This window comes from Gopherus evgoodei, chromosome 9, assembly GCF_007399415.2.
Source record: "Gopherus evgoodei ecotype Sinaloan lineage chromosome 9, rGopEvg1_v1.p, whole genome shotgun sequence".
Taxonomy (NCBI): domain Eukaryota; kingdom Metazoa; phylum Chordata; order Testudines; family Testudinidae; genus Gopherus; species Gopherus evgoodei.
The window spans coordinates 25013085-25035697 of NC_044330.1; the positions used below are offsets into that span (position 1 = coordinate 25013085).

At 38.9% G+C, this 22613-nt stretch overlaps 1 protein-coding gene across 4 annotated transcripts in view; it reads right to left on the minus strand.

Moving 5' to 3' along the window:
* Positions 1 to 22613, minus strand: part of TIPARP (TCDD inducible poly(ADP-ribose) polymerase) — a 61238-nt gene that overhangs the window by 12913 nt on the left and 25712 nt on the right. For 3 of the 4 annotated variants that reach the window (XM_030575961.1, XM_030575959.1, XM_030575962.1), the window contains exon 2: positions 18030 to 19029. In XM_030575961.1, coding sequence (XP_030431821.1) covers positions 18030 to 18967 — 938 coding nt within the window. In that variant the 5' untranslated portion in view covers positions 18968 to 19029. Of the gene's footprint in view, positions 1 to 18029; positions 19030 to 21485; positions 21826 to 22613 lie in introns of those variants that run through there. The other variant, XM_030575960.1, reaches the window with a different exon arrangement.

The following is a 22613-nucleotide window of genomic DNA, read 5'->3' on the forward strand; positions in this document are numbered from 1 at the left end:
TAGCTGTGATTCTAAAAAATATTTCTGTTGAGAAGATAGTATAATGTGCAAAATCGTTAAAATAATTAACCATTTGTTCACTACATGTGTTGCCAACATATGAAATTATTACAACCTGAATTTGGATATGAAAAGTAACTAAATCCTGAAAAGGAGGGCTACTTTAATACTTCCTGTGTCGTCTTATCAGTACCTCCTCCTACCCTATGAAATCTTGATACACTAATTAAATCTGATGATCCACAGCATATTTTAATCAATGCATAATGCACAAACACCCACACTGATTCAGAAATGTGTCCTCTTATCCAGCATTATTTTAAAGAGTAATAACCTATACTTTAGGTAAGAACAGTATGTACAAACCAAACATTGCATGTAAAATGATAAAAAAATAGGGCTGCCAATTAATCCCAGTTAACTCATGCAATTAACTAAAAAATTAATGCTATTAATCGCACTTATAACAATAGAATACCAACTGAAATTTATTAAATAATTTTTGGATTTTTTCTACATTTTCAATATTGATTTCAATTACAACACAGAATACCTATTTTTTATTACAAATATATGCACTGTACAAATGATAAACAAAAGAAATATTTTTCAATTCACCTCGTACAAGTACTGAAGTGCAAACTCTTTATCGTGAAAGTGTAACTTACAAATGCAGATTTTGTTACATAATTGCACTCAAAAACAAAAAACAGTAAAACTTTAGAGCCTACAAGTCCACTCAGTCCTACTTCTTGGTCAGCCAATTGCGAAGACAAACAAGGTTGGTTACAATTTGCAGAAGATAATGCTGCCTGCTTCTTGTTTACGTCACCTGAAAGTGAGAACAGGCCTTTGCATACACTGCTGTAGCTGGTGTTGCAAGATATTTACATGCCAGATGCACTAAAGATTCATATGCCCCTTTATGCTTCTGCCACCATTCCATGATGACGACGACGACCGGTAAAAAATTAATGCAACAATTAAATTTATGACTGTACTCCTTGGGGGTGGGGGAAAACTGTATGTCTCTTGCTCTGTTTTACCCATATTCTGTATATATTTCATGTTATAGTAGTCTCGGATGATGAGTCAGCATGTTAATTTTAAGAACACTTTCACAACAGATTCGACAAAGCACAAAGAAGGTACCGATATGAGATTTCTAAAAATAGCTACAGCACTCAACCCAAGGTTTAAGAATCTGAAGTGCAGTACAAAATCTGAGAGGGACGAGGTGTGGAGCATGCTTTTAGAAGTCTTAAAAGAGCAACACTGATGCAGAAACTACAAAACCCAAACCACCAAAAAAGAAAATCAACCTTCTGCTGGTGGCATCTGACTCATGATGATGAAAATGAACATGCATCAGTCCGCACTGCTTTGGATCGTTATCAAGCAGAACCCCTCATCAGCATGGAAGCGTGTCCTCTGGAATAGTAGTTGAAGCATGAAGGGACATATGAATCTTTAGTGCATCTGGCACGTAAATATGTTGCAACACCAGCTACAACAGTGCCATGCAAAGGCCTGTTCTCACTTTCAGGTGACATTGTAAACCAGAAGCAGGCAGCATTATCTCCTGCAAATTGTAACCAACCTTGTTTGTCTGAGTGATTGGCTGACCAAGTAGGACTGAGCGGACCTGTAGGCTCTAAAGTTTTGCATTGTTTTATTTTTGAATGCAGTTTTTTTGTACATAATTCTACTTTTGTAAATTCAACTTTCATGATAAAGAGACTGCACTACAGTACTTGTATGAGGTGAATTGAAAAATACTATTTTTTGAGTGCAAATATTTGTAATAAAAATAAATATAAAGTGAGCACTGTACCCTGTGCATTCTGTTATAATTGAAATTAATATTTGTAAATGTAGTAAACATCCAAAAATATTTAAAATAAATGGTATTCTAGTGTTGTTTAACAGCACAATTAATCACACTTAATTTTTTAAAGCACTTGACAGCCCTAATAAAAAATAAACAAACAATGATATGAAAACCAGCACTACTTGTAATAAATTACCAGTGTGAACCTGCTGAAACTGAATGCAAGTCAAGAATACATACACTTTCTGGAGTGAAACAAGCGCCTTCCTGGTATGTAGTCATTTTGTTCTGTAACAATAAGCTGTAAACTACTTTATTTGAAAACAGTGCGTCGTATCATGAGCATATCCTTTCTGTTGAAAAGCTGAGCTATATTATCTAAAGTATTTCCAAGCAGCGCTGTAAATGTGAATTGGTGTGTGTAAAATTTTTCATGACAATATTTGCAATTCTGTTTCAGAGGATTTTTGTTTTTTTTACCTTAAAATATATACTTACCTTTGTATATTTTGACACAAATTCATCTTCGAATAAAGTATCTAATTTTGAAAAGATCAAGGTTTTTTGTTTGTTTCCTTTTCATAATAGACTGTTTGGGAACAAAACATGGGCTCAGATTCACTCCCAATTTATCTTATTTTGAAGCCAAAGCACGACACATTGCAATTTTTAATCCACAAAATTCAGCCCTATTCACATAACCACAGTGAAATGCAAAAAAACCCCACGCAATTTTAAAAATGTTTGGTGAATTATTTATACAGCTCTATTTATACGTCAATATTTTCTTTAATCCAAAACCACAAAGACCTATATTTGCCATACAAAATGTGTTTTCAAGGCCACAGCCATTTCTAAAGTATCACATAAGTGATAAAGTTCCTTGGAGGACCAAAGTCATAAAACGTTGAATGCTGATAAATAAATTTCACAGGCACCCAAACCATAGCTGGTTACTAATACATGACACTGATGTTTCTAATACATATTTAACTGTACTAAAATACAGAATATGACATACACTTTCAACTACGTTACAAGGTGATGAGAAATAAAGAAGTACCATGCAATACTGATGAGCTGTATGAGGAAAAACGTTATTCATTTTAGGGGAATATACTGAATTATGTGGTTGTTTTAGTAGTGTCTTGATTGCAGCAATTTAGATTTAACAGGTCAACTTTCCAAACTTAGCATAATGGCTGCATGCAGAAAATCCTCATGCACAAATCATTTAACTGCACTAGCAAATGGGAACTTGGAAGTTTTTCTTATGGCTTTTCTTCTCATAGTTCTTCAGCCAGAGCAAAAGGTCAATTTATTCTTTCCCATAGTAACTGTGAGGTTTAGATTGTCAGATACTGATCCAATAAACTGACTTGCAATTACCTACCCCCTCTTACATCTGTAATTATGGAGAGTCTATTCACAGCTGAGTCTGCAACTAGTTCCCATTATAAGTCCTATGTTTAGTGTCCTTATAACTCTGGCTAGCAAAAATAGATTGGCCTGGAAATTGCTGTTTACTCTGAAGGCTAAGGAGAATTGTTCTGAAAAGCTTTCATTAAATTAGTCAAGCTATTTCCTAGTTTCAGATCATTATTGAAAAATCAGTCTGATTTTTACTGGTGTGCAATGTTTTTTGTAAATTTGTAGCTCAATGGTTCCCAGCCTTTTCCATACGAGATTCCCCTCCCATTTAGCAATAGAAGGGCAGCTCCTTAACACTTGTTGGCAATCCCTAGGTTGAGATCCCATCCATCCAGCTCAAACACAGCTTATTCCTCCTCCCCCTTCAAAAACATTCTTCTTAGTGCATAAAACAAGTTGTAATTAAGAAAATTTAGTAATGATCAGTGTATCTAACTGTAATGTTTACAGTCTAAGAATTTGGTCCTTTGGTGGCTGGCTGCAGCTTAAATGGAAAGTAAGAGTCCTCCTATTCTCCACTGTGGCATCCAGGGGCCTTCCCTTAGCATAAGTAGTATAGGCCTATATTTCTGAAGCTAGACCAGGGTTCCTGAGATCACTCTGCATGGTTGTGTAATACATCCAGTCATTGTGGGTGTTTTGGGAGTTGGTTTTCTTTGTAACATGAATGGGACCTAAATTTTTTTTTATTTATTTTTAATTTCCTGCATAGCCATGAAAATGGAATCCACTAGCCATTTCCCTCAGAACTTTGCAAAAGAAAAAAAGTTCAGTGATTTCTTTCAGGATATACAGCATAGTAGATTTTTCTTTAAAAAGTCTGTAATCAAATCTCTCAAATAATGAGTGCTTTAAAAATGATACTTTTTCAATCTATAGATTAAAAAGGGTTAAGTTTTCAAAACTGAGTTGTATATTTAGATGCCCACTTCCCAACAATTTTGGTGGGAGCTGGGGGCTCAGGTTGCCTAGACATCTTTGAGTATCCCAAAATGTTTGACTTTTTTGAGGTCCCTCTAAACTTTGACTGTAAAACTTCAAAATTGACATATATTTAAAATCTAGGAAAGAAAATGTTTAGAACAGACAAGGTATTATTTAACACGGGCCCTTTTATTTAAGTGCTGTGGATGGCTTTGAATATTTCCTTACCTTTCTATAAATGTTTCCATTATTTTAAAATGCTTAAGCTTTTTCAATTGTAACATTTGCTGGTACTCATGCATTGCAACCTCAACAAATGTCCACAAAGTTATTTGTCTGTTAATAGTGCTTCATTTAAAACATTTTCTTCTGTGCCTCAAAAGAAAGACCTATTTCGAGCATATGTAATGCAAAGCCCAGAAACAAAATTAGTTGTGACAGATACAGCAGGTGATTGCATGACTATATTCCTGGGTTAGCCCTGAGATACTGGTGATGAAACTAAATATGACAATGTACCTCTCAATTGTGCAAGGCCTAAATGTGAGACAAAGACTAAAATCAGGGACTTCAGAAAAATAAGAGGGCCAGAAATTTAATGTTATATGGGATTCACTCCTTAGCCAAAATAACTTCATGTTTAACATCAGTATCATGATTTAATATTTCTGATGTAAATAATTAACTATGTGAGATTGCAGCAGGTAAGTGTGGGACAGATAAATGTAGATATAAAATGATGGTGGTCCTACATAATGTACAGTGGACAATGTTTGGATTGGGAATTAAAATCTATCCTAATGGGGAAGGGATAAAGTGGGCTCCTTCTCAACCCCTCCTTGAGCTTTCCTCCAAACAATTAACTCCATGCAATAGAGTCCTCCATGTTCCAATACCATTCCTGGATATATTGTATTCTGAGGGACGGTACCAGGGGTGATGAGATCAAAGGACCAGTGTTTGTCAAGTTATATTATTCAGTTTTTATCTGAAAATGACACTAGCAGGAATAACAGGAAAGGAAATGGTGGAGACAACAGTTAGGAACAGATTTGGGAAAGCAGGAAATTCATTCCACCACTCTGCAGGGTCAAGAGCTACTCCCACTGCCTATTTAGCTGTACAACATGTAACCAATAATAAAACAATACTTGGAATTTCTATAGTACCTTCCAACTGACACAGTTAATGCACTTTACAAAAACATTAAATTGTGCCTCGCAGCAATCCTATGCGGTAGGAAGATATTCTCATCCCCATTTTACATCCAGAGAAATTGAAACATGGAGAAGCTGTGACTTGTCCACAGTCACTCAGCAAACCAGCTGTAGAGCTAGGGATTATTCTTGGGGAAATTGTGCGCCAAAAAATTACAAATTCTGTACACAATATTTTAAAATTTGCAAAATTCTGCATATTTTGTCAAAACAGCACTATATAATCATACCAGTTTCAATTATTTTGGTAATTTATTTCAAAATACCTGTCAGCAACAATACAGAGAAAAAAAATGCTCCAGGAGTAGAGAGTTAAAGAAACTCCTACCACAACCCAGTTCCTATTTCTCTGTCCCCTCCCCCCAGAGCCCAGCAGGGGGAACAGACACCCACTCCTCCTTCCCCCAAGCTGCAAGGGGTCCCCCACCCCAGACACCCGTACTGCTCCCCACCAGAGCCCAGCTGAAGGCCCCTCCTCCCCCAAGCCAGACACTCGCATGCACCCCTTCCCCCCAGCCCTCAAAGCCCAGCTGCAGAGTGCTCCCTAACCCAGACACCCACACTCTAGCCCTCAATTGCGCGCCCCTCCCCTTGGCCAGATGCTTGCAACACCTCCCCTCCAGACACCACGCTCCCTAGACCCAAGAGATCCTGAGGGAGAAACAGCCTGATGCTGGGCTCTGGTCCTGCATGTTGCCTCCTTCCTTCAGGGCATGCCAGGAACTGCACCTGCCAGGAATCCTCCAGCTCCCTCTGACCGCATCTTCTACTTGCGAGCTGTGCTCTGCTATGTCCAGCAGGCAGCCTCTAAAGGCAGCCAGCAGCTCTGCAGCCCATTTCTGGGAAGGAAAAGGAAATTCTGTGCAAAACCCATTAATTTCTGTGCAAATTCTGCCTGCGCAGTGATGCAGAATTCCCCCAGATCATAGGAATAGAAACCGCTTAATAATCTGCCCTGTACTTTAACCACTAACTAGATCATGCTCCTTCTTTAGGAAAGTGGGTTGTTTAATGGGATTTTATTTATATTATGAGAGTAAATATTCTATACTCTCTTCAGTGAACACCACTTAAGTGAGTATATATATCTTGCACACACACAAGGAGGGCCAAATTCTGTACTCAATTAGACCATGAGACTGTTGACTTCAATGAAGTTGCCCCACTGCTATGCAAAATGGAATTTGGATAACTGTTCCTCTGCACCCAATCCATAGAGAATGGCAATGAAGACATCTGATATCTGTTTTGTATCCTTTACAGCAAGCTTCTTATGCACTACTAACAGCACATTAAAATCAGATGTTGCTCTGTTCAAGGAATATAGCCCTCTAATTCTTATGATGAACTTAAATTTAATGAGTGAACAATCTACCGTCTATCCTTGTAACCAGGCGATTGTACCATATACACTATGTGCAAACAGCAGTTTAGGAGAAAAATATATTTTTTATCAGAAGTAACGTGAAAAGGTATGTGAGTTTTAAACTCTGCTCTTAAGTTCAGATACATGTCATGAAACTTACCACATATGTTAGATAACAGAAAAAAAGAGGTGCACTCATCAACAAAGGTCTGTACAGGAAGCGAAACTCAGTTCCCATCAGACCAGCTGTGATATGAAGCAAGATTAAGAGCTAAATACTATCTAAAAGTATGTAACCGTTGATTTCCTCTGACTAAACCCCGCTCCTCCCTGAAATAGCAAAAGTTTAAAAGCTATTCATGAGAACAACAGATCAACTGTCTCTCCAAATAGATATGAAGTCCTTTTGTGCTAAAATTTGCAAGCTTGGTTAAATCAAATTCAGTCAAATATAAGTCACAAGAATACTGGTTAGGTATTCACACCTCCTGGGTAACCCTGCCAATTTTTAAAATGAGTGCTATTTTCTCTTATTTAAAGCAAACAGTTGTGCAAAGTTATAAGGTGAAATCCAGCCCTGTGGAGATGGCAAGCACAAAGTTTATGAACTACTGTACTTAAGCTGCACTGAATGAGTCTGAATTTCACCCAAAGGAAATTATTTTAGTAGATTTTTCTAAGTGAGGTTGCCAGTAGTTTTAAACATCCAGCCTCAGATCCTGGAAAACATGGGCCCAACTCTGCTCCTATTTAAATGGATATGGGCCCAGATACCACACTGAGTCATGCTCTATAAGTACCTGATCCAAAACCCACTGAAGTCAATGGGAGTCTTTCCAATGACTTCTGTAGGCTTTGAATCAGGCTTTAAATATGTAGATTAGATGAGAAGCGGAGTAAATTTTGCCATTAACATTAATCAGATCAGGACAGAACCTCGTGAATTGTAGTTCCAAATTAACTAAAAGAAAGGGCAAAATTCAAAACTGGTTTAAGCAAGTGTAATCCCAAAAACTCTTCAGAGTTGCACCTAGTTACACCAGGCCTGGATTTGGCAAATGGGAGAGAGAGAGACTGAATGGGATATTTCAGGTTTTTAATTTTGCAATATTTTCATGATCTACCAAAAAAATTTAAGGTCAATTTTCAAACCCGAGTGCCCAAAGTTAGGCTCCTGAATACATATCTGGCAAGTTCAGCAAGATTTTCAATGGTGTTGTCTGCTAAGTTGTAGGTGCTTAGCTCTTCTGAAAAATCAAGCCTCTTTTACTGAAATACTTATACAATATCAGTGCGCAGGATCTGAAAGTTCTATCCAAAAGTGAGTAATTAAAACTCCCACAGGAATTAACAGTTAAGTATTATTACCATCCCCGTTATTCTTCAAATGTTGAGCTAGGCATAGAGAAGTTATGAGACTTGGCTCTGCCATCGAAATCCTGTGTGAGCCTGGTCAAGAACAGACCATGGAATCCTAACTCTTAAGTTCTTTGGTCTGACCTGCAGAGCCATTCCCTCCTTTAAGCCCTCTTAGGTATTTCCCACCCCCAAATTAAAAAAAAAAAAAAGAAAAAAGTCATTGCAACACATTGTCTCATTTAGCAAAATGTTGTGAAACATCAAGCCAATTAGTTGCCATGAGTCTCAAAGAAAGGAATTTTTCTCATGGTTTTGGTAGTGTAGCAATAGAGCATGTGATTTGGTTTTGAGTGCTCCCTATCAGAAGAATGAACAGCATCCCCCACAGCTGCAGTATCTTGCATGAAGGCAATTGCTAACACTAAATATGGCAGACATGATGTTCACTCATGGTCTTATCTTTATTTCAACATTCTTAAACTAAAAAATGAAAGAGGGCAGGTGACAAGCAGGGCAGAAAAATATTTGGTAAGGATTTTGCTTAATCTGTCCTCTCATCAGATCACATAGCTTCTCTCAGCTATGACTGACTGTAAGCCATGCAGATCATACACAGTAAATATGATTCAGAAAGAGAAAATATCACAGTAAGCAAAATTCACCTCTAAATCTTAACCTCCTTTATCAACAATAATGCAAAACTTTTACTTTCTGACTGTAAATCAGTCAGATTTACACAACTTCCCACAAACTTTGCAAAAATTCATCAGCTGATTTTTATTTTTTTTTTAATTCCTTCACAAACTGGGCAGGAGGGGTAGAGAAGTAAAAGGCCAAAGTTTATTACTGAATAGCTGTAAATGTGTAATAACTACAATGGTCTTGCTCCAGATTTACACATGTGTAATTCAGATGAGACTGTAGCTTCTAATGATACACAGCTGATGTCACACTTATGCAAATCTTACAAACATTACTGGATGTGCTGGTTTTCGGAGTGCAATTCCCAGTTGTCCCTTCTATTTGCATTCAAAGATTTATATTTAAATCCTCAGCTAGTGTAAATTGGTATAGCTCCATTGACACCAGTAATGTACTCCAATTTACATCAGCTGAGGATATGGCCTGTAGAGTTTGTAGGCCAGATTCACTGGAATATTCCAGTTGTTTTGCACCACTCTGGTGACACAAACCAGCCAGAAACCAAGAGTAATTGACCGGTAGGCTAGGTTCATGGCTGCTTTGTATCACCAGAATGGGATAAAAGCAGGCCAATGAAACAAGGAATCTGGTCCAATATTTTTACTCAAAACATTTTAAAAAGTTATGAATTTTTTTCAAGTACTCGTAGATCCTCAGATGAAAAAGTGCTCAATAAGTGCGAAGTTCTGTCATTAATAAACAGTAATGTGGACCAGTTTTTTTAAAGGTCAATACAACTTTCAGAAATGCACACCTACCTGTTCTACCCACAAAACCTCACGTGTGCACAAGAAGTGTAAATGCACATGCAAGAACCCTTCACGTTCAAGGGTTATCAACCTGTTATATCAACCTTTGAAAATCTGGAACAATGGGTCTGATTCTGCTCTCACATAGGTACCAAGCAGGAATAATTCCATTAAGCCAATGAAGTTACACTGTTTTAACGGAGAGCGGAAGCTGGCCCGGTATATCTACTTACCTCAAAAAGGTGCAGTTTATTACAGTGCTCTTTTTTTCCCCCTGAGTACAGCAACACATTCATCAGAGCACTTCTGAATGATGTTTTTTTGCCAAATGAAAGGGCACCTTGTCCCAAACATCTTTGGTCTCATGTTTGATCCATTCCTTGTGATAACTATGCTTTGATTCATCATCATTGGTCAAGTGGGTGTTTCCAGTAAATAAACAAAATATAGCAGGTAAGTATAATCAGGGAGACAAATTCTCGCTTACTTGCTATTAGGAAACAGGTAAACAGAGCCCTTCGTTAACACCCCCTTTGCCTGACTCTTTATACCTTAGCAACAGTAACTATATACGTTGACAAAATAAGCAAGGTTTCACCAAAGCAATCAGCCTTAGAACTATGACCTGTTCATTTGGAAATACAATAAATCTAAAACCCATATTATTATTTTGTATAGAATGGGCTAAATTCTGCTCACCAAGGTACTAGTACAACCTTATTGACTTTGATAAGATTTCACCTTTGTACTTACAGGGTGACTTTAGTTCTAATGTACGTGTGTTGCTATAATCTCAAAGTACTATCCAGCCTAATAAAATACCAGATTTTTTCTTTGCACCTCCCAGGAATACGCTAATGTAAACCAATGAACTTTTGACTGTTCAGATTCTCTACTGAAAGCTGCTGAATCATAAAATTCAAACTCAGGCTTGTGTATCTGAACCAAATGAGGTCTATGAACTACTTATAAAAAAAAGTCAAATAAGAATAGGGAAAAATAATGAATAAATAATCTTAATAATTGGGTCAAAGGTTGTCCGATGCACTTTCCCATCCATTATATATGCCAGTATTCTTCCCTTGAAGTTTCTCACAATTTTTTATAGCTCTAAGCAACCAAGGAAGATATCACATGAATTATTTTACAACCATATGGGGATGGTGGCCTCATAGTTTATACTGTGGACTTTTAACAAATCTATTGCAATTATGGATGTGTCACTGAAAGGGGAATGATCCATAGTATTCTAATCTTCTCTACATTCTGCTGCCACTGGTTTTTATTTTTTTTTTGGGGGGGGGGGGGGTTTCGACACCCAAATAAGTATTATACAGAGGCATTAAAAAGAAACCACAGCAATACAAGGTTTATAACATATTAGGTGTTTTTTCATTTCTCTGCTAATAAACCAATGAAAAATCAAATGCCAAGGGTGTAGGGGACTTCATTCAAGGACTGGTAAGTCACTTCTACATTAGCAGTTTGAATCTAACACAGATCAGTAGAATCAAATCGTTAGACTCTGGAAGTTGTCAGGTGCTTATACAGACTTAGGTTAGTAGTATCAGTGCAGTGCAGTCCCAAGTGGTAGAGTATAAATCCTCATTTAGTGGTGGAGTTTCTGCTCACTGGTTGCAGTTTAAAGGTAATCGATATCAGGTAAACTATCACGACAGGTAAACTATCACGACAGTAGGTATTCAGGTTGATAGTCTCGGAGTCTCCAAGGACAGACCAGGCAAGGGGAAAATTTAACTGTCACTGCTAAATATTAGAACTTGTTGGAAAAGTGGAATTTCTATTCCATAGGAAATTCCAACATTTCAAAGAAACTATTTCAAAACTTCCCATGAAATGAAAATTCTGAAAGTTTTTTGATCACTGAAATGTTTTGCTTTAATAACATGCTTGAATCTTTTTGTTTCAAAATAATTTCATGTATGTAATAAATGCATCATTAAAATATAAAAGTCAAAACAAAATGAATCAAAATTACAAAACTGAAATAAAAAACGAGAAATTCAAAATGATTCAGTTAGACAAAATGTTTCCACAAAAATATTCTGATTTCAATGAAAACGCATTTTCAGAAAGAAAAATGATCCATCTAAAAGTTTTCAATCAGCTCTACTAAATATGAACTTCAAAACAATATGGAGGCATATTAGAAGAGTGACACTGGGAAAGCTTTAGTTCCCAAAGCTTTCAAACTGCTTCAAGAGTCATACATTCATTTTTAAAAGTGACAATGGACAGAATTTTCAAAAGCAGGCAAAGTCCAATTTTCAAATGAGACTTAGGCAAGCTTTACGAATCGGTCTCCTAAATCAAACTTCATGAATATTGAAATGAAACTAGATTTATGGCAAACAGTAAAATTGTACCAAGTGCATTAGTATTTTATGATTGATGATCAGTTATAAATCAATAACATTTTCAAAAGAGGCCACTGACTCTGGGGGCCTCAGTTTTTGGGTGGCGAACTTACCATCTCAAGTTGGGCATTCAACTGAGATACCCAAAAATCACAGGCCATTTTTGAAAATTTGGCTGCAAAGGCCTGCTTGTACAGTACGTATGCATATCAAACTCCTACTGATTTCAATAAGTACTTGGTCTAAGTTATAGAGGACTTCAGGATGAAGGCTCCAACTAAACAAACTATTTTAGTGAATTCTTTTCAGCTATTCATTCTTAATGAACTGCACTGGTTGGCAACTGCACAATATTGTGACCGCTGGATTACCTATAAACAATTCTTCCAAGCAACCTGATTTAAACACTTATAAATCTTTGCTTTTAGAAAGGATTGTTTTATTACCATAAGTACACAAGGAACAGACTGACCTAAACCAGAAGGCAGGTGACAGCTGCTTTCAAAATTCCAATCTGCTTACTGATGCGAAAGGAGAAAAGGAATAAATGAGTGATTGCTGCTGATTCCTATGACAGCTCTACATATGCCTAACATCTCCAGATTTTTATAGCTAGAAGCCAATTAGTTTTATTTCATACGTAAATGGTAGTACAACAAGGGGCAAATAAGAATTCATTGGACTGCATTATCATAAAGCACAAGGCACATTTTAAAAATCACTTCACACATTTCTTTGCTTAGCAAAGAATTTTTTAAAAATAAATTCAAATCCATTCAGCTGTGTATATTCAAGAAGTGGCACGGCACAGTAAATTTCAGCTGTCCTCTCATCCCTGGTATTATCAATAACATATAATGAGTTATCTCATACATTGGAACAGCTGTGCAGATCAGAGAGATAACTTGTTTAATTTACCAATTGAAACAAATGGACTTAAGTCAGAAGTCCCTGAGGGGGTAAAAAAGGCTTCTACTTGGCTATAAGTGACTTTAGAACCATATAGAAACACCCTAATGACATTTTAAAAGGTATCAGAAGCATGTTAATTTATATTTTTCCAGTTTTAGGGCGCTTCTGTCCACATGAACAAATGAAAAGAACCATGAGCTGTTCTTGTCTCACAGTAACATGGAATGTGAGGGGAAAAAAAAAATTAATTGAGTACAACGGAATGGATGGCTAGAAATTCCATTGCATGCAAGGATATCTCCTTTCCAAACAGAGGGGCTGGGATGTTCAGTCAAATGAGGGATCTGGCTGGCTGAATATTACATGATGGTTTTATGAAGACCATAATGCAACAAGTAATGATAAATTTAGTTTTGAAAAGCTGATTAATATAGTGCCTTTGAACTTTTCCCATTTTCTGCAGAAACAGATGCATAATTTATACAGCACTGAAAAAAACCCTGCTTAACTCTGCAGCCAAATATTATCCCTTACTGAAGAGTATCCTAAAATATCACTGGGCACTCACTCTGGAAAGTGGTACTTGGTATTGTTCTCTCAAATTCATAGTCTGCATCTGGACATTCTCCAGGGCCTCTCCTTGCATATATGAGGAAGACGACTAAGTGCTTATGAATTTTTGAATCTGCTGAAGTTTATATCCCCAATTACCTTAGAGTTGTTGATATTTGTTTCCAAACACATTCAACATTTAAGAGAGCAAAACAGAGAAATCCCTTTATGATGAAATTATATATTCAGTTGAAGGCCATGCTGCAGAAACTGAAGGTCTGAGGCATCATTACTACAATGAACTAATTAAACAAGGTGCATTACATTTCCTATTTTAAGATCACATTCCCTTAGGTAAAATCCAACAACTGAATGTCTATTTAGATGAACATCATAACAGATAATGAGGAGAAAATATCCATACAAATATATACCTAAAGAATACAATAATTTTAATTTAGATATTAATCCCTCATTGAGCCAATGGTCCAGAACCATGAACTTTCTTGAAGCTTTGCATAATGAAAATATTATGGATACAGAGTGTAATAATGAATAACTATGCCATGTAAACTATGTACAAAACAAGGGAAAAATAAACAACTACCACTCACTGGTTACTAGTGAGGCTGGCTTCTGCTTGGCCTTTCTTGGACATGCGAACTGCTGAACAGACATTTCCTTGTTTTATGCAATCTGCACAGATAGGCCTGTAAAGCTAGTCTGACCACAAGAGATTTAATAGCTTTAGCCAAATAATGTAGTAACCATGTGAACCATGGGCTGCTCCAGCTTGTTTGTGAGCCTCTCAGCAAGGTTCAACATGCCACTATCTGCATCTTGTTGCCAGGAAACACAACATCGCTTTGGAATACAGGAAAAGTCAGGTTGCGGTGACCACAAGTGAACTCCAGGAAGACTCATATTGACCCCAAAACAATCCATATACAAAGGATTAGGAGGTGTCTCTGACATAAAAAGATACTGTTTGTCAGAGAGAGCTTCCTCCTGTACACTGCAACCCCTAAAAAGTATTTTTCAGATTCATTGTTCAAAATTAGAAGTCCCAATGCTGAGTAAGTTCTGTGTCTAGGCACATGCTGATAATTATCTTCTAAGGTAGATCTCTCAAGGAACTAAATAGTTGGATGTACAACATTTGCTAGATCTTGATTCCACAATAACATTTAACAAATCTTTTATTAAAAAGAGTACAGGATGTTGCAAATTGCTAGTGTTCATTAAACCTTATTCTGGGGCCTGATTCGCGTAGTATTGACTAAGGCCAAGATTCCCACCAAAGTCAATGGAGAGACTGAGGTAAAGACTACAGGATCAGCAGCTTGGTGAGGAAGTTTTGCAACTAAAAAGTATTAAAAGTATTTATACTCTCAATATGCCACCTCCTCTTTTATCCCCCCCAAAACTAAAATGGACAATACCCACTGAGAGGCTGTTGTTTAAAACTGATCCAATTCCGGATGTTCAAAGATCTAGCTCTGTACTCCAGCAAGTCTCTAGCAGGCTATAGAACATTCAGAATAGTTCTGACCCAGCATCTCTGGATTTTCCAGGATTATACTGCCTCTCTCACTTTACTCATGGCAACAGAACATAATGTGTTTGACAATAATCCTGATAAATTTCTTCCTGACTAGTTTAGACAGACAGCAACTCCATGTACCAAGATGCCAAAATACTCACCAGACTGGAAATTAGCATCATAAGTGTAAAGGGTGAGGGCACTATTCTGCCAGTTTTACAATCTGAAAATGGGAGCATTAAAGTGGCTGTGAAGGGGTTTTTGATTATTTTTTTTTTTAATTATTCACTCCTGACACTGATTTAGACAAGCCATCTCATGTGTATAGCAATGGAATTTGTGAGGGGTTTTTTTATTTTGTTTTAAAAAGGAAAACTTAAGGAACTTTTTTGTTATTAGCTGAGCTCAGATTTTAGTTACTTAGATCTGTTTTCTTATTTCTAGACTCTTTTTTTTTTTGGCTGATTTATTTTCAGTTTTCATAGCCAGTTATATACAGTTTAAACTACCTGAAAAAAATGTAAGCCACAACATTGTAACATTCAAATATAGTGGATTCTGTTTGTAAGTCAGGATATTTTGAGGAAAAAGGCACATTTTTCTGAGACTTAATTCTGTATCATGGGATCTAGCTTATTCCCCAAAATATATAATTGAATTTCTTTTTCTCTACCTTGCTTTAATTTTCAGTGCAGGTTATGAACGACATAGGTGCTGTCATTATTTTCCAGGGTGTTCTCAGTGAAAGAGTGAGAAGTTATAACTGATGAGGCAAAGGCCTTAGAAGCTAATCCAGTGCTCAATAAAAGTCAATGGAAAGACTCCCACTGACCTCACTGGGCAATCGTTTGGGCCTCTGGTATCTAAAAGGCAAGTTCAGTATTGTAACTGAAACTGAAATGTTTCTGACCCTGAAACATTAAGGAAGAAGGAATGACACTCTTCATAGTGTGTGTTTGGGAAAACTAACTCAGAGATGCAGATACTAGAGACTAAACTCAAGATTTTATTCTATGTATGTGGACAAAGGGTAGTTCCGCACTCTCTCATCAGAAGAAGTGGCACTGCAGGCTTCTGAGGCAGGGCACAAAAGGGCAATAAGAAAATAAGAAAAGATCTGAGAAACTACAAAATGTAACAGATTTCCTTTAGTATATCTCCAACACATTGAGCTTTGCATTTATGAGTTCTCTACAATGGCCTTCGTTTGAGGCAGGAGAGGGAAATATTTAATGCAGCAGACTTACTTTCCAGTAGAAGGACTCATGCAAGTAGAGTTTAATTTCCATATCTCAGTCCTCCCTTGGAAAGGTGTCTACACTTGAAATGCTACACAGCTGTGCTGCTATAGCATTTCAGCATAGCCACTCACTGTTCTCCCTTTGGCATAGGTAATCAAGCTCCTTGAGTAGTAGTAGTTAGGTCGCAGAACAATTCTTCTGTCAACATAGTGCTGTGTACACTGGGGGTTAAGTTGGCTTAATACACTGCTCGGGGGGAGGGGTGGATTTTTCACACCCCTGTGATGTAGTTGGGCTAACTTAACTTTTTAGTGTAGAACTGGCCTATATCTTGCATTTACAGGGGTACAGACTTGATGATCTAATAGATCGTTTCCATCACTTATGTCTAAGAGCCTGTGTCGTGATCCTGCCGTATAGAAATAAATGGGAATTTTGCCATGGACTTCACTGGGAGTGAGATCAAGCCCAAAGACAGAACTGAATCTGAAAAATATTTATCCGTTTGTCTTTGATTTCCAGAGAACAATAAAACTGTCTAGAGGAAATTATGACTTCTAATAGGCAGTATGATATTCCTACGTGAAATTTCTAAAGTTGGAGAATAGCACTTTTAAAAGTTTTGAATAAGAATGTTTATGTTCAAATAGCTAAGTTACCACCAAACATTCTGTGCTGGTGAAATTTACACCATTCCTAAATTGAACAGACCAACTGTTTAATTTGAAAAGTTGCTTGGAATGTACTAATGAAAATGTATGTGGAAAACCTGGATTCACATTAACTGAGCATTATAAGTGATTCAGACAGAAATAATGCAGCAGTACTTTCAGTCATTCTGCTGTCCTCTTTAAATAGCCAGAAGTGAGTAGTTTCTAATGCAGAGACAAGTTTGAATTCAGGAGTTGATGAGCCAGTGTTGAACAATACAAGCCATTCCAAAATTCTCTGTTCACCATGTCAGTTACTATAGAATGTAAGCTTTCATTTTTCAAAACTTCCTAGATGTAAATCATGAGTGTCAGTCTTATTCAGCCTGCAAACAGGCATAAATTTAAATTCTTAGATATGCCCAGTGCCTATTGACTAAAAAGGGAGTACTGCCAATAACTTCAATGGGCACTCCTATTGACTTCAATGGGCTATGGACCCTAGGAGAGGTATGAAATGACCCCATCCATGTCAGGTGGCTGTTTCATTCAAGTCTGCTAAGTATCACCCTTATCATATTAGCAGAGGTATTCAGATGTTCCAGTACTGTGGACTGAGTTATAGACAGATCTTGAACAAGTAGATTATCACCATTCTTTTTATCCCAACCTAAAATTCCCTTAAACATATGCTGTTCCCAGGTACTGTCAGTGTTAGCCCAGTGATAAATAACTATGTGCTGCATGCTATAAAAGACAAAGACTGTCCCTTCACTGAAAAATTCACAGTCTAAAAGTCAGATACAGAGAAAACAGGAGTGTATTCGGAGGGGAAGGAATAATTTAAGGGGCTTGGTAGTGGTGTCTCTCTGGAGAGTGGAATATTACTAGTGTTTGAACTTTAAATGACATATAAAATGACAAAAAATGGTACTCTGCACAGGACGCAACTAGCTAAGTACAGGAAGACTACAGGCAATATTACCATACATTTAAGCAAATATTGGCATATTTTAAGTATCTGAAAGGGAACCTCCCCCCCAAAAAAACAAACAAAAAACAACTCTCAGTCTGTTCACCAGATGTATGGGAAACAGCATTGACTTTTATTTTCCTTAATTGTTGTTTAGCTTTGTGCATTTGGCTTTGCTAGTAAGTGAATGCAATTACCTACCGGTACCTCACTTTGATCCTGTCATTGTCTGGGTTGCAGTAGAGTCTTTCCAGATGCTCTTGAGAGTCATTGGTCACACTTTGCCAGGTCTGAGTAGCAGTCCTCCTGATTTGCCAGTGATATGGCAACACAGTATGATGCTTGGGACAGTCACTGCCATAAATACAACTGCCCTGCAGAAAATCCACACAGATCTCTATCCCATCCTCCTGGTGGGTGTGATATTGCAGCTGGTTCAAAAGTTCAAACACAAGATCAAGTGAAGCCTCCTCACTTTTGTCCTGAAAGAGCCCAGCATTGAATTCATCGTTTGGGTTCAAATTGTACTGCATCAAGCAGCTATTCTCCTGGAATAATCCAGATGTGTAGTCTTCCAGTATCTTGTCTGGGCACACTGGACAGGCTGCAGCATCACTTGAGACTGAGTGAAAGGGGTGATGCTGGAATGATTCATTAGTGGAATCAGCAGCAGTCCCAGGATTGGTTTCTGATGGGAAGCCCTTAACCTCAGACTGAATCTCCTGCTCAGGGTGACCAGGAGGGGCATGAGTCTCTGGAATTTGACCTTGCACATCTGAAGTTCCTGGCATCAGCACAGCCACATTGCTGCCCGGCTGGGGACAGGGGGCACTGAGTCCTAGGGCCTTTTTCACACCGGGTTCACATAAATTGCTATGACCTCCACTTTGGCCTCTGTGCACAAAGACCCCATCCAGGCTCCCAGCTCCCAGCAAACTGGTGAAGATTGGCCGCAAAGCCCTGAGAGTTTGTGTGTCCAGCCTCTTCTGCACTTGCTGCTGCTTCTTGAAGCAAGGCTTTATCGGTGGGATCTTATCAGACAGCCCTATCTGGGGAGGAAAGTCTTCTGAAGGAGGGCACTTCATCCCTGGACAGTGGGCCTGCTGCACAACACAGGCTGGCTCCAGTTCAGCATCCATCCGACACAGACTCTGCTCTCTCCAAATCACTTTCAAACTCCCAGAGCCTCACAAGAGCCAACCTAGGGCAGAGGGAAAACAAGACAGTTACTCTCTCTAATTGCTCAAGGTTGACACAAACAAGATCACTCCTGGAGAGGATTTCAGGCCAGCAACAGCAAACTCCTCCTCTTTCTGTGTCTGTGGGTAGCCCCCAGGCACGTAAAGCAAGAAACCAACCAAACTCAGACTAATTAATCCCAACCACACACTTGCAGTCTTCTCACATACACTCAGACATGCACACAGACCCTGGCGAGGGCAGGGAAAACTGATGCTCTTCTTCCCATCCTAATGCGTATTACTAAATAGGGCTTTGGCTCATCATATTGTATAGAAGCATTGCCCTGTTCCTTCTCTCTCTGTCACTCACACACACACCCCCATCCAGAGATTCACACCCTCACACATACAATGTAAAATGTCCCCACCACTTTTAACACACACCCATTTTTTCTCTCTCTCTCTCTCTCTCTCTCTTTCTCTCTCTCTCTCTCAGACACAGGTATTGACTCCATGCAGATACATTCACTCTCATACAGTCTCATATGCCCACATACACACACTTTAACTGCTGGGGTTGAAATCATGACCTCATTAAAGTCAATGGCAAAGCTCCCATTAACTTCAATAGAGGCCAGGATTTCACACTTAGTCTTTAAACAGTACTGCAAATAGTTACACACCAGTCTCATACATGCCTAGACACTCTCATTTTATGCCCAGATACAGCTTCACACTGTCCCACGTGCTTATATACTCTATCACAGTCTGATTCACACATATATACTGCACTCAATCACCCTCGTGTGACACACCAACAAGCTCGCTTGCCTACTGCAGGGCTGTTCAGCTAGAACTGCACTGCTCTGGAAAGGACATCAAGGAGTGTGTTACCTTCTCAGGAATAAGGGAAACATTTGTAAAAAATGGAAATGTCAATGATTTACAAGAGGGAAAAACAAAATGTTTCCAAAATGCAAATACATAATTATATATCTAGAGGGTTATTGGAAGACAAAATATTGATTTATTAGCCAAGAGTTTGATATTTGATTGCATTTTATTAAAAACTATTCAAATTCACCATGTATAGCCTAAAATTGTACTGTTTAGTACATCAAAGATTATGATTTACTGAAAATATGTATTCAAGTGAGAATAATGGATTATTCTGAAGTAAAACCCCTCAAAACCCAGACCCCTCAAAACCCAGATATGATCCAATCGTTGTTTTCATGCTGAAGGTCTGTTCTACAAAATGATCTAGTTTTGGTTGCATACTTTTACAGTAAAGTATTTATTTACAAACATTTCATATTAAATTGAGTGTAGTCTTATCAGGACTGTCAGGAAAAATAAAATAAAAGTAGGCAAATGCTGATGTGTCCTCTGATTTTAGATTCTTAGGCTTACTTTGAAAGGTGACTCTACCAGTCTGCCAACTAGAACACAAGTTCAGCTGGAACACATCTTCCACAGTCACTATCAATCAGTTCTCTACTTGAACCATAAAATAACACCTTAAAGCTTCAAATAACTTCAAAGGGCCATTTGATTTAGGTTTAAACCCTCAAATACAAGAGGATCCAGAGTTATGGAAGTTGCATTCTGCTACACACAAGTTTAGCAGCCTGTGTATGTAAGTGGTTCGGGAGCCTTGTGCTGCCGGCGAACGACTGGGCGACTTAAAGACATTTTCAGCTATATCTTTAATGCTATTTTAATACTGCTATTGTTCACTCGACTACTTTCTGCGTCTGTGCTATATTTTTAAAAGAACAGTTCATTTTATTTTATAGAATTGAGTTCTTCAACTTGTCTATAAAAACAGAAACCAATGGGAATAATAAGCATTACAATCTGGAGAGATTTACATTTAGGCACCTCTCTAACATCACAAAATGACCAATAGTATTTTGAAATAACGTTGAACTCAAGTCGCTCTGCGTGGAGACCTTGCGTGCCATGGATTAGCACAGAGAAAGGTCTCGTGGGTTGCAAACTAAGCCCCTGACAATTAGGAATCGCCATCATAAAAACCTACTGCCCTTCGCTTTGCTGGGGAAGCAACTCCCCAGCCGCCCTAACAAACAAAGCAGCCAAAGACACGGTTGGACTGGTCACCTGGGGACTTTCTGCCTCCTCCGGGGCTGCGCTGCGCCTCCCAGGCAGCAACCCCACAACCCGCAGCAACGCAAAGAGTGCAGAGCCTCGCCAAGCTGTGACCTGCCACCACACCGCTTTGGTCACCCTCTCGCAAGGAGCCCGGGCCGGCCAACCCCGCGCTCACTTAGCGGGAGGCTCCCGCCTGCGGGATTAATTTCAAGGCACTTTTAGAACAAGACTCGTCGGCTGATGAGAAGGATTCTACTGTCCGCCTGTTTCAATCCGACCTTTACTTTCCCTCCGATCATTTGTTTTCCCAAACCCGGCCTCGCCTGTCACAGCCCAGCCCTGAAGTTGCTCTGTGGCTTACCCGAGAGCCAGCAGCAGCGCCCGGGGTGAGAGGCAGGAAGATGAAGCGGGAGCGAGGGCCGTGGGTTTTGTCAGCAGCGGAGTCGATTCACTTGGCTGGCGGGGCTGGGGCTGTGGAGAGAGCGACAGCCGCCTTCTTCCGCTTGCTCTCTGCAGCGTGTGAAGCTCGTCTGGCTCTCAGAGCCTTCCCGCCTGCCGCTCTGTACGTGACAAACCACCCATTCCGCCCTCAGAGCCGCGGCCTCCAGACCCCGAGGCTGCTCACATGTTACACTGTAGCAGTTTAAATATTGCTTCCTGAAAGCGCTTGCCAGGCAGCTGCACGACTCTGGGAGGAGCTATGAAGAGGCAAGGGATCGGCTCTGCACCTCTCCGTACCAGGAATCCAGACTCCTCCCTCCCCGAGTGTGTGTGAGTGAAACAGGGAGAGAGCGAGCGAGCGAGAGAACGCTCCTGTTTGTTTGTATAGCTCGGATTCTGTACTCTCTGTGCGGCTGAATGCCCCACGGGGGCTGACTGAAGGGTCACTTTGTTCTGGAGACAGACAGGGAGAGAAGTATGCACGGAAAGACTCCGTTTTCGGTCACATACTGAACAAATCATCATGTTTTAGTCCTCCCCTCCCCTTTCACTGTAATCAGAGCTGCACTTTAAGCAAACAAACCACCCAACCACCCAACCAGTAAAACACAGAAAGCAGAACTGGAAAGTTCCCATAAAGTAATGATCCTGTAATTAACACACACATCCACCCACCCACCCGCTGGACATAATTTCCTGGGAAAAGAGTCAGATTCTGCCTGTAGCTTACAATGAGTGTCGGATCTGAAAGGACAAAAAGCAAGAGGCCAGGGGAAATGGGGAATGCAGAAGTGGAGAGGGAGTGACACTATTTACATTAACTGATACTAGCAAGTTTGACACAAAGGAAGTTCTCTTTTAAGTGTTTTAAATGAAATATCTTTAAAATAATAAACCAGCAGTGTGGAAGAAGACAGCCTTAAGTATATTTATCCTGTGTGTGTGGTTTTTAAAACTATTCTAAAAATTATGTTCCTAAAATCCTTATCCTATGGTGAGATGGACATCTGCTAACAAGCATTATTAGTCTATGTCAAAGCAAGTCAAA